At 44.1% G+C, this 16,571-nt stretch overlaps 1 protein-coding gene across 3 annotated transcripts in view; it reads left to right on the plus strand.

Moving 5' to 3' along the window:
* Window positions 1-16,571, plus strand: part of MCTP1 (multiple C2 and transmembrane domain containing 1) — a 1,010,275-nt gene that overhangs the window by 164,237 nt on the left and 829,467 nt on the right. The window contains exon 3 of one of the 3 annotated variants that reach the window (XM_088444637.1): window positions 2,674-2,695. The exons of the other annotated variants lie outside the window; for them this stretch is intronic. Within the exon in view, the coding sequence (XP_088300763.1) occupies window positions 2,674-2,695 (22 nt within the window). The remainder of the gene's footprint in view (window positions 1-2,673; window positions 2,696-16,571) is intronic. 3 annotated transcript variants of the gene reach the window in all.

The raw sequence follows: 16,571 nt of genomic DNA on the forward strand, positions 1-16,571 counted from the left end.
CTGCCTGTTGCCGCTCACACTCCAACCGCTGGAGTCCAGGGCTGCACATCGGGTTTGCTTACATCTCTGAAGTAATCCTTCTTTGCGTTGCTCATAATTGTGCAGAAGCCCATGTATGGGTATTTTTGTGTTTACAGGTGGAATTTTACCTTTTGATGTTTTAAGGAATAGTAAACTATATTATTTTTGCTTCTTGACAGTCAGAACATCAGCGAGTAATTTATGCAACATATATTTTTTTTTAACCTCAGTTACCTTTTATCATTACTAATTATCATGCTAAAAATATGCAGTCAATCTACAGAAATTGGCTGTCTGGGGTTTTAGTATCAGGGAGTACCGTGGCAATTAATGGAGGATTATCTGCTGCAGTCTCCATGTTAATAATTGCAAAAGCAGCTCCCATATCTATCTTTGAGGACCGTGTAAAATCCTGATTTACTAAGCTATGAGAAGCTCAGCTAAGCATGGCCTTGCTAGCTAATGGCATCTTTAATTTGTGTTAGCCATTATAGCCTATAGCCTACAATATAGCAAATGTCGACAGAGGGTAAAACCGCAAACCGCAAGGACGAAACCGCAAAGACTTACAGCGGAGAAACGCGTAAGGAAATCCCTATTCACCATCAGCTGGTTCTTAAAAAACTGAAAGAACGGACGGCCTTAAGACTGATGAGCGGTTCAGTTACAGCATCAGGAGTGCATGCATGAGATCAATATCAGCCAGCAGAGCCAAGACACCTGTGGGAGTAATGTCTGGGACATTTCTCTATACCTGACAGATCAGTATATTTACCATCATAAGCCGGCCGGCGGTAATGTATCATTATTGAGATCTACTTATGTCAAGTAGTCTCTATTATTCTCCCACCTTTGTGTACATGGACAGTGCTGTTGCTATTATTAGGACTGTGAGTCCTTATTGATGAACCAGCGTTCAAAAGACTTTTAAATGTATTCAACATACCAGTGCTTCTCCATGCGGTGCTAATTGAGCATACCAGCCCAAAATACTCATTTTGGTGAGATTACGTCAGTGTGTGACTCTGAGTTAAAACAAAAGTGGAGACCATCTCTGGTCAATTGGAGCGGGGATTGATATAAACCTGCATATATATGTGTTAAGGAGTCTTGAAACAACGGGCGATTTGTATTAACTATTTGTTTGGAGGCCGATAATTACATTGGAACAGTGCTATATTCAATATAAGACCCCTTCTTCAGGGGTTATCTGTTGTGCCTTTTTATAATTACATTGAACCAGTCTGTATGTTATTGTTTTGTATTGTGTGTGATTTTTAGATATTTTATATTTTTGTCTTTTATGCATTATGTAATAAATTGTATATTTAGCGCTCTTTGTCTGGATTCAGTCACAGTTATACTACACCGTTAGATTTATTATCCAACATTTATCTAGTGACGTTATCCAGATTTACATTTTCTGGCTGGTTATAGGTGTGTTTACAGGTACTACCTTTTAGGAGCAGCTTATGTATAGACACTATATTTAGATTTATTCTTTTTCATTTCATGCGCCTGAATTTCTTTTTTTTTTTTTTTATTTGCATTGGTGTATGTGTATAGTGCAGGGAATAGCAGGGTGCATACACTGGGCTTAATCCTATTAGGTGCGTGTAGGGTCCTTCGAGCCGTTCTCATGGCGAACTCGCATTGCATGATGATCTCTGTAGTCCTAGAGCGAGGTTTAGTGCACCGTAGCGATAAGCTCTTAAGTCTACTGCAAACTACAACTCTCAGCAGCAGCTGGATACAATTCACAGGAGTTGTGACATTTGTTCCATCGTTCTCTTTTATTATATTGTACTAGTAAAGGGACCCAGGTCACCTCGATCTGCCGCCTCCCTGCTCTGTCCCGCCCTCTCCCAACACTCATTCCGTCCGCTCCTGCTCTGTACCTCCTCCCACCCACACTATACATGGGAAGCAGTCGGGAAGCCGACGGACGACATCCCAACCACCGGCTTCCCGACTGTCTAATCCCGGCAAGGTACAAATGACAGGCGTCGAAATCAAATGACAGGCATCGAAATCCTGACGCCTGTCATTAGACCTACGCCGGACAGCCGCGGGGGGGAAGGGTTAGGTTAGGTGCTCCCGGGGGGGACTTAGGGTTAGGCACCCCCCTGGGAGGTTAGGGTTAGGCTAGGGGAAGAGGGGGCTAGGGTTAGGCACCCCTGGGGGGGAGGTTAGGGGTAGCCACCCTCCCCCCCCCCCCCCCGGGAGACTTAAGATGGCCACACACTAGACCAACTTACATCCAACCAGCCAACTTGTTGATTGGTTGGAATGAAAATCTGGTAACGTATGGGAGTAACTGATGATCAGCAATTTGCTCCTAAATGCCAGAAAACAGATGAAAATGGTCGTTCAGACAAGTTTGTTAAATGTTTGATCTAAACTATTTGTTCATACAACATTTTTGGTCCATTTTGCGGCGTTTGGGAGCAAATTGCTGATTGTCATGAGCTTTCATCCCTTACCAGATTTTCATTCCAACCAATTAACTAGTTGGCTGGTTGGACAGATAATCTTTAGATGTGTGGCCAGCTTTAGGGTTAGGCTGCGGGGAAGGGGGGCTAGGTTTAGGCACTTAGAGGGGGGTTAGGGTTAGGCACTTGGGGGGAGGGTTAGGGTTAGGCACCCCTAAAGGAAGGTTAGGGGGTAAAAATAGGTTAGTTAATACGGCTGGCGGTAAATCATACTGATTCCCTATACATACCCCATTGCTATCTGTTCTTTATTTCAGATCTGTCTATTCACTGCAGTGAGAGCCGTTGGGAAGAGGGTTACACGCTCCGGCTGCTGCTGCACATTTCGGGGAGACGGGAAAGACCTTTTCCGATTATTATACAGATACTTAATGCATTTACTATGCATTTTAATTTTTATCTGAATAAATCCTAATGACAGAATGAGACTGAGAACAGACTTGAACACAAAATCAAATGAATCACCTATATTTATACTGTATATATTTTTAAACAATTAAAGGAAACCGATTAAGAAAGAAATGTGGCTTACTTTGGTTGTTTCCCATTATGTTGGCAGTAGTAAGCAGGAAGGTACATTGACACTAGTCTCTCATGTAAAATATTTTCTCTTCTATTGGCCATAATGAGCCCCGGTTTTGAGCCATCATGGAACAGTTTAAAAATAAAACAAATCACACTAGCTCTGCCATGCAAATATGTCAGGTAGATGCACTACATATCATTTACTTAACAGACTTGTTTTTATATTTTGACAAAATGATCAATTCCATTCAAATAACCACCTGCATAATGTTCCAATTGAATATGCTAATTTGTGTTTCCTTGGTGGAGCTGTAAAAATGAACATTACTGTATATTGTGCTTTAACAAATATATAATAAACAGGAACGTGTTTCATACATTGCCATTGTGAATCATTTGGAGTGGCAGCACTGAATCCTACCTGTTCATCTTTCCTTCTATACTGTCAGTTATGTAGTGCAGCATTTATATGTTTCTTCTCTGGTTCCATAAAGCATGTGTTTAGTCTAAACTCAAAATACAGTATAATCTCAGCACCATATTGGCTGACACTACAGATGGGAGTTGTCGTAATCGCTGCCACACCACCATTGCTCAATGGTGTAATTGAACCCTTGAGAAGTGGGGGTCGGGGCTATGACCACACGATTCACAGAGAATCATGTCATCAAGCCCCCAGACCATCCACTTCAATGGGGAAATGTGTGATATCCTACAGATCTTCTCTCTTCTCTAGAGAGAGTCCGGGAGAGCTCCCAGAAATTTGGTTGGTACTGTAAGTATGCTCTGCACACACATCTAGGGCTCCCATACAGTAGCTTTAAAATAAAGCAAAAATAGGGCACCCTGGGCCAGATGTATGAAGCTCTGGGAAGTGATAAAGTACAGAGTGATAAGCGACCAGCCAATTGGCTCCCAACTGTCATTTTTTAAACACAGCCTGTAACATGACAGTTGGGAGCGGATTGGTTGGTCGTTTATCACTCTGCACTTTATCACTTTCCAGAGCTTCATACATCTGCCCTCCTGTGCTTTGAGTGTTCCGTTTTATCTGTGCAATGCAGGTTGCATTCCAAATACCCAGACTCCCAATCATGGCTGTATTTGCAAGCCGGTTTGCATTGCAGTGCGTGAGCGGGTTGAATGAGACAAGGGCACCAGGTTTAAGAGCTGGTAGTGCAGACTGGCCAGGAGCCCCGACCTGCCAGGACTGAGTGGAGGCGGGCCAGTCCAGAGAATGTATCCGGGTGCCTCGGAATTGGTCAGCCTCACGGTGCGCTCCCCATGCATGTTGCCCTTGTATGGCTGTACCAGTTGAATGGGCCCTCAGCCGGCCCTTTGTAATGGGATGGAGTTAGAATACCGGCGGGCGCTATCCCGCCCGCCGATATCCTGACACTGACAACCCGACGGGGGTAAAAAGATAGGCGTCGAAATTGGGCCTATCATTAGCCACACTACAAAATACTGACACCCGGCATACCGAAAGAAGGTAAGCCGGGTGTTTTAGCATCTACCCGAGCTGGTAGGGGGAGGGTTAGGATTAGGGACCCCCTGGGGGGATTTAGGGTTAGGCACCCCCCTGGAGGGTTAGGGAAAGGGGGGGGTTAGGCACCACTAGGGGGGGTTAGGGTTAGGCACCCCCCCCGGGAGGTTTAGGTTTATGGTGTGGGGAGGAGGGGTAAGGTTTAGGCACTAGAGGGGGGGGGGTTAGGCACCACTAAGGGAGGGTTAGGGGGGGAGAGGGGAGGGTTAGGTTACATACCAGCCCCAGTCGGGAATTAGGTCCATCGGGGTTCCGCCGGTGGTATTTGATTCGGCAGCTATTCAGCCGCCAGCATTAAATTCCGATTCCCTGTGTAACATGGTTTGTCCATGTGTAAAGCTGCTCTTTTTCTTGCTTTGCTCCCAGTTTCAAATCAGCCCCATTGTTTTTGGCTATGATTATATAATTTAGCTCCACAAAGTATTCCAAGGTGTGTACATGTAGTATGACTGTCACCAAAACAGACATATAAACCTTACTAAACTTGTTGCCACTCATTTAATTACATTTACATTCACTGGCAGGCAAATTAAAGCATCTGATGAACTTGTCTAAACTGCAAGATTTGTGTGAAATAGTAGTCTTTATTTAGAAATGCATGAGAATAAATGTAAATAGCTTTTTTTTCTTATTGATTTATGGACCATTGGTTTGTGCGCTTGAAGATTGATGTACACATTATACAGTTCTTTTTCTTGCCTTTAAGCTTGTGAATTAATGCAGGTATTGCTGATGTTAACAAGTCCGACAAGTCCAGGAGAGTTTCATATCCTACAAAAACAGAGAGATCTGAGATGTCAACATAAGCCCAGGAAAATAGAGCGTTTTAAAGTAAATTTTATTGCAGCCTTAATAAATATTTGTTTTGCTGCAACTTTTAATGATCCCTTCACTGAATGACGTTGTCTATGATAAATACGTTGCTTTGAAAAAACTGCAAAATTCTGCAGTATTGAAATAAATAGTCTGATGGTTTTGATAGCTTGCTATTGTCTGGGAGTCCTGGTTTCTATTTTATTCAGCTATATAGAATTGTATTAACTTATGTCCAGCACAGCTTTTATTTTGTGTGAGGTATGCAATGCAATTTAACACCACTAAAACTTTTTATTTTATTTATGGTTATATTCATTTCAAACCTGTTTCTCAATTATTTGCATTTATATCTATAGAATGTAGTTTAGTTTTATATAGTCACATAGTTTTAGTTTTATATAGTCACATAGTATAAAAAGTATTCCTGCCAGAACCAATTTTTCACAGTACAGTGACATCATCACCAAGTTGTTTGGTTGTAAAAAAAAAATGCAGTGAAATACTACACAGCCTTCAGTCCTTACAGCTGCAAATAAGATACCACAAAGTGGAGGTTGAAGTAGGTAAGGGCATAGGAGTAGCTTTTTGGGTGTAGGGGTTACAGTTGCAACGGAGCCTGATTCATCCTCCCAGGGAACGCTTCTCCCCCTGCACCCAATAATGCTGCACCATGCCTGGCCTGCTGAGAGTGAGTGGCAGCCATGGGCCTTGCCGGGCACGCGCCTACTCTTAGCATCAGAGAGAGATACTGTGCCAGGCAGCCCCCTATTCCCAGCGACAGAGAAATGGACCACTCTAGGCAGCCCCCTCCTCCCAGTGTTGGAGAGACGGACCCCGTAGGGCAGGACTTGACACATTTTTCTAAAATCTGGGAGCCAGGATGAAAGTGTAGAAGACAATTCACCGTCCCCCCCAAACAAAATTACAGGAGTGAGTGAGGAGCACAGCAACAGTTACACACACTATACTGGTCCACAAAATGGTCACAGTTGAATGATTACTGCTCCACCCTCCAGTAATAATGGACCATATTTCACATAAAACAATGGTGCCAGAAAGTACAACAAAACCCTCTTCCCTCGTGGTCACACCACTATCCCTCTGAAGCCGCTCCACAATCTCTGGCCACGCATAGACCCTATTACCGGAGAGCTATATGCAGCCAGAGATAGGAGACAGTAGACAGCCGGGACGTACAGGAGGATCAGCGCAGACTGGGACGGACAGCAGGGATCAGAGCAGACCAGGATGGAGAGGAGTCGTCAGTGCAGGCCAGGATGGACACAGGCACAGCAGTCACCGCAGGCAACACTCAGCACATGCACTCCTGTGCATGATATGAACACAATACTATAGGCACGAATCTCCGCCGCAGCTGATGAGGATCTGCTTCCTCCCTCAATGCAAAATCTGGTAGCCAGACAGTAAAATCTGGTAGCCATGGTGACCTGGCCCCCGGGATTTGTTGAGCCCTGGCGTAGGGCATGACCCCCTCCTGCCAGTGTCAGAGAGACAGACTGCGTCAGAACGAAAAGCCTACACCGCCCCAACTGCAGCAGCGGCAACAGACAAACCCCTCTGAGAAGCCGTTTCCCGTCTGCCCAAGGGAGAGGAAAGCGCACAGCACCTACACTGAGCTGTGACAGTAGCAATTCTTGGGGGAGTGGAGCTTATAACATTTTGCTATGGGACCTGCAAAGTTCTATATTGTAGAATATTGACCTTTTTTTTTAAAAATAGTTATGAAAGCACTTATTTTAGTAGATGTGCATACGAGTAAAGTTAATATATGTATAAACAAATGCAAATCATTTCTATTTAAACAGTGAGTTGTTATGTCATGGCATGTAATTGGTGTGTTCCGATGTCATTATTTCAGTGTTCATTACGTAAAATAATGTATTATAAAGGAACTAGTAAAGGGACCTCAGACGCACTCACTGCTCTGCCCAGTCCCGGACGCATTCTGTCCCACCTCACCTTCTCTCTACCCACAGCTTCACCCTGCTACCTACTCTGTGCTGCCCCCCACACACCCACACACTCTTTATGTGGCCCTTCTAGGCACAGAGTGGTCCTCCAGCTAAAATCTTAGGAGATTATTGTATAAATAATGCACATAAAATATTATGGATAGTAAAAGTGACCTCAATGTTTTGTGATTTGCATAAAATACTTTGTCTACAACCTACTGTACATATGGTCACATAACTCCTTATTGACTATTACTATCAATATAGTGTACATTAGTACATTATCCCAAGTTGCTAGTGTGCAAAAATTTATTGGTTAAATAATGCTATTAGTAGTTACTGTGATTGATATTCATTACAGAGAAAATTGTTAATTCAAGTGGTTCTAAATGCTGACGTAGAAAAAATAAAAATGTATTGTGTCATATCTGTTATTTATAATTAGGAGTACATTAAATCAAATATTAGTTTTGGGACCAAGATCAATAGGTCAAAGTTCATCCACTTCCAGGTGGATTCAATTAAAACAAGAAGCTATAGGGAAGTCTTAGGGAAACCGTCTGTTTCCAAGCGATAGCTTCTATAGACATAGGGGCTGATTCAATTCGGATAGCTAATACAATCTAGCTGCGATTATGCGCGCAGTTCTGCTGCGAAAATATGTTAATGTTTGCAACTGCTTACAAGGCATAGAGACGCCCACTACCACTTTCGCACATCCGTAAGATCTCGCAATCCTGCATATACATTGGTAACATCGGACACTCACGTAGAATTACAGCAGGTCTGACCTGTCTCAGAAATTGCAACTGTCTTCACATGCATGAGTACTCAAGCTGCGAATGCTATCGCAGTGGCTAATTTATGCACGCCCAGGAAACGGCGTTTAAACTAACAGGTACGCCTGCGTTTCTGCAACCACTCCCAAGTCACCACCCCAAAAGCTGACCTCCTGTCACTCACTTTGCAATGGCTTTGTATCTGTGTATGTGATCGCAGTGCGATCGCAATACTGGTCGGCACATGCGCAGTACGCCAATCTGCGTACGTTGTTGCAGTTGCGATCCGTGATGAATCAGGCCCATAGTGCAGGTGTTGGTTCAATGGTTTTTGTTTCTAAGTAGTTAAATTACTGACTTCATCTGTGCAGCACTTATACATGTTCCCAAGTTTATGATACATACCGCATTGTCTTCTCTCACACCAGGAGCCTTCCAATATATGGTACACCGGCTTTTTTTGTGAAAGAGTAACAGATTTTATAGAATTGCAGAAAATTCATGTAATTACACTAAAATGAGTACACCCACAGTCTGGATCATTAAGTATACTGCACATAGCAAAGTAAATCTAGACTGCCAATATTTAAGCAATGAAAGTACAAGTGGTGAATCTGTAGGTCTACATTTAGTTTTTTAATAGCGGGAAATGTGTAATACAGTGATCAGAACAAAGCATCTCTAGGCACCCAGGTACAGTACATATGGCAAGCAGATAATATTCTTTATACTTGCATGTCCTCAAAGCTATGTAACCAGGTATAGCAGTGTTCAATAAGATTTTCATATAGGGAACTTCTCACTCACCCATATAAAAGCTTAAAATCCAGATTCCCACCAAGACCCTATGTATGTGTGGAGTTTGTATGTTCTCTCTGTGTTTGCGTGGTGTTCCTAGTGGTGTTTTGGTTTCCTCCCACAGTCCAAAAATATACTGGTAGGTTAATGTAAATGACAAAGTATTCTGTGTAAGGGATGCCGGCACTCGGGATCCCGGCGGTCTAAATCCTGACACCGGCATCCCGACAGAGTTAGCATACCGACACCTGTCGGTCGCTGTGCTAACCCTCTCCCTTCCCTAACCCTCCCTTCTCGGTGCCTAGCCCTAACCTCCCCTCCTAGGGCTTTCTGTCTGCTGGAATGAACGTATCCCCTCTGTATAAGGCTGCAGAATATATGTGCGCTATATACAGTCAGGTGCATAAATATTGGGACATTGACAGAATTTTCATATTTTGGCCTCTATTCACCACCACAATGGCTTTGAAATGAAACAAACAAGATGTGCTTTAACTGCAGACTTTCAGATTTAATGTGAGGGTAATTACATCCAAATCAGGTGAACGGTGTAGGAATTACAACGGTTTCTATATGTGCCTCCCACTTTTTAATGGGCCAAAAGTAATGGGACTATCAACTCAAAAGCTATTTCATGGACAGGTGTGGGCTATTCCCTCTTTATTTCATTATCAATTAAACAGGTAAAAGGTCTGGAGTTGATTCTAGGTGTGACATTTGCATTTGGATCTCATATTGAGAGTCAACAGCATCTGATTCCAAAGAGCTGTCACTAACAGTGAAGCAAGCCATCATTAGGCTGAAAAATCAAAACAAACCCATCAGAGAGAGAGCAAAAACATTAGGTGTGGCCAAATCAACTGTTTGGAACATTCTTAAAAAGAAAGAACGCATCGGAGAGCTCAGCAACACCAAAAACAACTGTGGTGGATGACAGAAGAATTATTTCCCTGGTGAAGAAAAACCCCTTCACAACAGTGGCCAAACCAAGAACACTCTCCAGGAGGTAGGTGTATGTGTGTCAAAGTCAACAATCAAGAGAAGACTTCACAAGAGTGAATATAGAGGGTTCACCACAAGATGTAAACCATTGGTGAGCCACAAAAACAGGAAGACCAGATTAGAGTTTGCCAAACAACATCTAAAAAAGCCATTACAGTTCTGGAACAACATCCTATGGACAGATGATACAAAGATCAACTTGTACCAGAGTGATGGGAAGAGAAGAGTATGGAGAATGAAAGTAACTGCTCATGATCCAAAACATACCACCTCATCAGTGAAGCATGGTGGTGGTAGTGTCAAGGCATGGGCATGTACGGCTGCCAATGGAACTGGTTCCCTTGTATTTATTGATGATGTGACTGCTGACAAAAGCAGCAGAATGAATTTTGAAGTGTTTTGGGCAATATTATATGCTCATATTCAGTCAAATGCCTCAGAACTCATTGGACGGCGCTTCACAGTGCAGATGGACAATGAACCGAAGCATACTGCAAAAGCAACCAAACAGTTTTTTAAGGCTAAAAAGTGGAATGTTATGCAATGGCCAAGTCAATCCCCTGACCTGAATCCGATTGAGCATGCATTTCACTTGATGAAGACAAAACTGAAGGGAAAATGCCCCAAGAGCAAGCAGGAACTGAAGACATTTGCAGTAGAGGCCTGGCAGAGCATCACCCAGCGTCTGGTAATGTCTATGCGTTCCAGACTTCAGGCTGTAATTGCCTGCAAAGGATTTGCAACAAAGTATTAAAAAGTCAAAGTTAGATTTAGAATTGTTTAGTTTGTCCCATTACTTTTGGCCCCTTAAAAAGTGGGAGGCACATATAGAAACCGTTGTAATTCCTACACCGTTCACCTGATTTGGATGTAATTACCCTCAAATTAAATCTGAAAGTCTGCAGTTAAAACACATCTTGTTTGTTTCATTTCAAAGCCATTGTGGTGGTGAATAGAGGCCAAAATATGAAAATTCTGTCAATGTCCCAATATTTATGCACCTGACTGTAATTAACTGTTAATAAATGAATACAATCTACTATAATGCTCACCTTTGCACATATAGCTTTCATATATACTGTAAACCAATTCTTGTCATTCTACTTCTGCAGTAACGTGTCCCAGCTGGTTGCTAATATGATGAAGTATTTCAACTTTTGTAACTGCTACTATTAAAATTAGAATTTCTTTTTTTTCTTGTATAAATCTTAACATTTTTATGTGCTATTCCCCCTTATGTACTTTAGGTTCATTTAAATATCACTGTGTCAGGGCATCCAGGCCATAATATAAAATCTTGCTTTAAAGTGGAATGTCTTTCTACTAAGACACATTTCACAAATAATGTATTTCACAAGTGCTTTTTAAATTTAAACAGAAAATTGGAAGAGAAAGTGATGATAATGTGGGACATTTCCTTACACAAAGACAAATTATTTTAATGGAAGGGAAATGAGTGTAAAGAGCGTAACACAGTAACATTCTGACAAGCAAACACAAGAACCAGGAAGTTACAAATCTCAGAAACACAAACACTGGAATAACTGATGGAACATTTGGCATGAACTAATAATGCACTCAAGTGTCCCTAATGTATCAACTAAACACTCGTAGATTGCCGTAACTAAAATAAAACGCAGAAGTATATAATATACGTTTCTGTGTATTGCACATGTACATGCATTAATGTAGTAGTATACCTTTGAATGTGTGAGGTGTAAATTTCTCGTCCATCTGATGGGCAACAGCTACCTGAATATGTACAGATAGAGGTGTTCACGGATGGGCTGAGACTGTAATTCTCACACACATAAAAAGGGACGTGACCAGGGCCAGTTCCATACATTGTGGAGCTCAGGGCGAAAGTTCCCAGCTGCTTGCAGAACACCCCCAATTCATCACACTTTGGGGCGTGCCCAGCACTTACAGAATGGGGCTTCCCCCAAGCTCTCCCCTCACGATGAATAATTGCCGTGCGCAGAAATGCGCCTTACACTGTAATGCCCTTTATAACACATTATGCCACACGCAGTATTGCCCTTTTTAACACATTATGCCACACACAATAATACCCTTTATAATACATTGTAGGACCTGGTCTTCAGTAGTATCTGGGTATGTGAAGGAGACTGCCTCCAGTAGTCAGTGTTAGTCTCTATTGGTAAGTGGTACCTGGGTGTGTGGAGTAGCCTCTCTATTGGTAAGTGGTACCTGGGAATGTGTAGGAGCCAGTGTCTAGTGGTAAGTGGTATCTGGGAATGTGGAGGAGTCTGCCTCCAGTAGAAAATGGTATAGAGGTAGGTGGCGAAGTCTGCCTCCAGTGGTGAGTGGTACCTGGGTATGTGGAGGAGCCTACTGCCTCAGTGGTAAGGTGTACCTTGGTTATGTTGCCCCCAGTGTTAAGAGCTACAGGTGTATATGGATACCTCTCAGTGGTGAGGGGTATCTGCCTGGGTATGTTGCTGAGCATGCCTCCATTAGCGAGTGTAACCTAGGTATGTGGATGAGAGGCATACTAGGGCATGTTGCAAAGCCTGTCTGGTTCTGATAGATATGTTGCAAAGCCTGTTGCCCCCAGTGGTAAGGGCTATAGGGGTTATGTTGTAGAGCTTGCTGCCCCAGTGGTAAGAGCTATAGAATTATGTTGCTGAGCCTGCTGCCTCAGTGGTAAGGGATACCTGGGTATGTTGATGAGCCTGCCTCCATAAGCAAGTGGTACCTGTGTATGTGGAGGAGCCTGCCTCTCATGAGAAGGGGTTTTGGGGCTGGCGAGCTTGCTGCCCGCAGTGGTACTTGCCTTGATGCCCTCCAGCTGGGGGAGGTAGGTGTAGGGTCCGGCGGTGTCATTGTGCCTGGGCCAAAGTTGGTTCTGCAGGGCCGATGCAGTGGCGGGGGCCAGGCCGCCCGAGTTATTAGTCTCTGGCTGGCTGTCGTTGGTGTAGTTGACTAAGAGCAGCAGCGCCACACTACCATGAAGTACGAGTGGGAGCACACGCTGTTCCTCTTTTTTATGCCGGCCAGCCTGTCCCGGAACAGCGGGGGCTCCTCCTGGAGCAGCGGGGTGACACTTACATACAGTCCTCCTTACATAAATAGATACATACATACATACATACATACATACATACAGTCCTCCTTACATAAATAGATACATACATACATACATACAGTCCTCTTTACTTACATACATACAGTCCTCTTGTATGATTCCAAGAGTCAGTGATACAGATTTCCCATCATGTGCTACCAGCCACAATAAGCCATACTGCTACCCTGACTGATGTGTGGGGAGAGCCGGATACTAATAATACAGTACAGTGTTAGTAGCAGGAAGACCCAGCTGCCAGGCTTGGCTAATGCTGTCAGGATAAAGCATCCTCCATATCATGCACTGATCACCAGAGAAGCTCTAAGATCAGCAGAAACATCCGCACTCACTCTTTACAGTATATGGGCTCCCCCAACCAAGGTGTCACCTGCCGAGGGCTTCTCTCCATGCTGCCGGCAAACAAGCATCGCAGTGTGCATATGCAAATTAGCTATTGGGAATGCGATTGCACTGGCTCCGCAGACCCATGGCAGAGTGATTGAAAGGCAGTGCCGTTTGAAGGTGGTGACATGGGTGGGAGGGGGTCGGCCGAACGCAGGCGTGCCAGTGTGTTTCAATGGCATTGCAGTGGCATCCATAAATTAGCCACTGCAATACCATACGCAGACTGAGGACTCATAGCTTGTGCTGAAGTAAGCAATTCCTGAGTAAGGTCTGACATGCCTTAACTGTGCGTGAGGCTTCGATAGTACTTGATTGTACCAATGTTTTCGCAGTCTTGCTAACCATTACGAAGGTGAACTGGGCGTTCTGAGGTAGTGGTGCGGCGTCATTGCGATTGCTATGGATTAGCATACAATCGCATGTGAACTGGGTGCGTACGCTATATTGCGATCCGTAGTGAATCTGGCCCATAATTGTTATAGATTAACATTACAACAAAATACATTGACACTCATAGGATCAAATCTGTAATAGTAAATAATGCGACAACATATGCCGCAATCAATACTACATGGCCAGTTGCCAACCCAAGCCAATCAATAGTGTTCTGGCACAAGGTGTACACTGTATGTGCCCCCTGGTCCTACCCACCCCTGAGCTAGAAGATCTAAGTTGAGAAGTTCGAAGACAAGACCATTCACTTTTAGAATTAGGGGGGCATTTATTTATTTTTTTATCCATGTGTAATAAAAATTAATTTGAACCTATTGTGAACCTATTGCTGCTGCTTTCAGTAGCAGAGATATTCCATGTACAGTACTTTTCTGTGCACTGTTATATGGGACTCAGCAAACACAGGATTTCTATGGGGAGTCTCCGTAGCAGTGTTTACAGTAGGGTCATTATATATATATATATATATATATACAAACAGTCGAGTCACATTATTCTGACCACCTCCTATATTTGACGAACACAGCGAGCAGCTCATGAAGTATGTCACGTGCCGTTCGCTGGCTTGGTGGGTATATAAGGTGTGCGATAGGCCGTTTGCACACATATCACTCATTGCTGTCATGGGTAAAAGGGGCAATTTATCCTAGTTGCAAAAAGGGATGATTATTGGCTTTTGGGCCAAGGGTGGCAGTATTTCTGAAAAAGCGCAGTTTGTGAACTCTTCACATTCTGCAGTGGTGAAGGTGTATCGTGACTGGACAAATGGCACTATAACCGACGTGGAAACTGCGGCGTACCACGTGCCATTGATGTGAGAGGTGAACGTCGGCTACAAAGGTGCGTGAGGGCCAACCGACACGGTACAGTGGAGCAGCTCACCGTCAAAATTAACCTGGGGTCACCAGACATGTGTCTAAAATGACAGTTCGGCTAACCCTGCTGCGTATGGGGCTCCGAAGCAAACGGATGGTCACTGCACCTATGCTAAAGGTGCATCGCGGGAAAAGGCTTACATTTTCATGCCTGTTTCGAAATTGGACCTCCGCTGATTGGCGAGTGGTTGCCTTCGCCAATGAGTCATGTTTTCTGCTTCATTGAACGGATGGACACTGGCGTGTCAGGTAAGAAACATCGGAGAACAAACATCCTGCAACAATTGCTGGAAGAAAACAAGCTGGTGGTGGTCTGGGGAATATGCACCTTAACTCCAGTAGTACCCCTTATACAGTACCCCCAGTATGCAGTTGTGGTCCCTCTTATGCAGGCCCATGATAGTGCCCCTTATACAGTATCCCCAGTAGTGGTCCCCCTTATACAGCCCCCAATTAGTTCCCCTTACTCAGTGCCCCCAGTAGTGGTCCCCCCAAATGCAGTGCCAATGAGTCATGTTTTCTGCTTCATTGAACGGATGGACACTGGCATGTCAGGTAAGAAACATCGGAGAACAAACATCCTGCAACAATTGCTGGAAGAAAACAAGCTGGTGGTGGCAGCGTTATGGTCTGGGGAATATTTTCATGGCATTCTCTGGGCCAACTCATCCATGTGGAAGTCACCCTCAACCGATTTGGTTATGAATCCATCCTTGCAGAGCACGTACACCCATGTATGCTGATTGTCTTTCCTGAGGCGGATGGGATCTTCCAGCAAGATAATACAACGTCACATGGCTAGAAATGTCTGACAGTGGTTGGACGAGCACAACCAAGACTTCCAAGTACTTCCCTGGCCCCCTAATACCCCGGACTTCAACACAATTGAGCATCTGTGGGACCACTTTGATCATTGTGTTCGCTATATGGATACTCAAACACACACCCTCCAGCAGCTGTGGGATGCACTGCAGTCAGCATGGCTGCAGATACCTGTGCCAACCTACCAGCACCTTATTGAGTCACTTCCAGCCCGTCTAGCTGCTGTCCGTGCTACACACGGCGGTTACTCTGGCTATTAGCTGGTGGTCATAATAATGTGATTCGACTGTGTACATGATGTGGTAAATGAATGTGAGTGAGGTCTTGTCCCTCAGTACATGGGAAAGATAGGCAAAGGCGTAGCATGTGACCAGGACGCCCAAGGTACATGCTATGGCGCCCCCCAAGTGTGCCAGGGAGGAGGCGTGTCCAGCATGCGGACTTAAATTAAAAGGAAATAAAAATAAACATTAGGGGTAGCATCGAACTGGGGCATAGTGGATTAGATATATATTCCAACCACTAAATAATTCCACTAATAAATTCCAATTTTGTGTGTACTTAATAAAAATACCCCTTACCTATATGGTGGTTTCTCTGCAATGGGGAACCTCTAAAGAAATAGATCCTTCCTGGGCAGACAATGTCTTCAGACGGTACTCACACTTCATGTAGGAAATCACATGGTCCGGAAGATGCCTGTTTGTGTAGGAATGTAACACTGTCTTCATCATGGTTCTACCAGATTCTTGCCCCCTATGTCACCTCCTGCTCTGTATCCCCTACAGCCTCCTTCCCCGTGTCTCTCCAGACTCCTGTCCAGTCTTTCCAGCCTCCTACCCTGTCATTCCATACTCCTGCCCCATTTCACACCAGTCCCTGTTACTTCAGCCCCTTGTCACACCAGGGTTGTGTATAGATCCCTTTCAGTTTATGTACCTGGACGTGATGTGGAGTGAGGGCGGAAGTGCAGTTC

Source organism: Taudactylus pleione, unplaced genomic scaffold, assembly GCF_031769625.1.
Source record: "Taudactylus pleione unplaced genomic scaffold, aTauple2 ptg000370l, whole genome shotgun sequence".
NCBI lineage: Eukaryota > Metazoa > Chordata > Amphibia > Anura > Myobatrachidae > Taudactylus > Taudactylus pleione.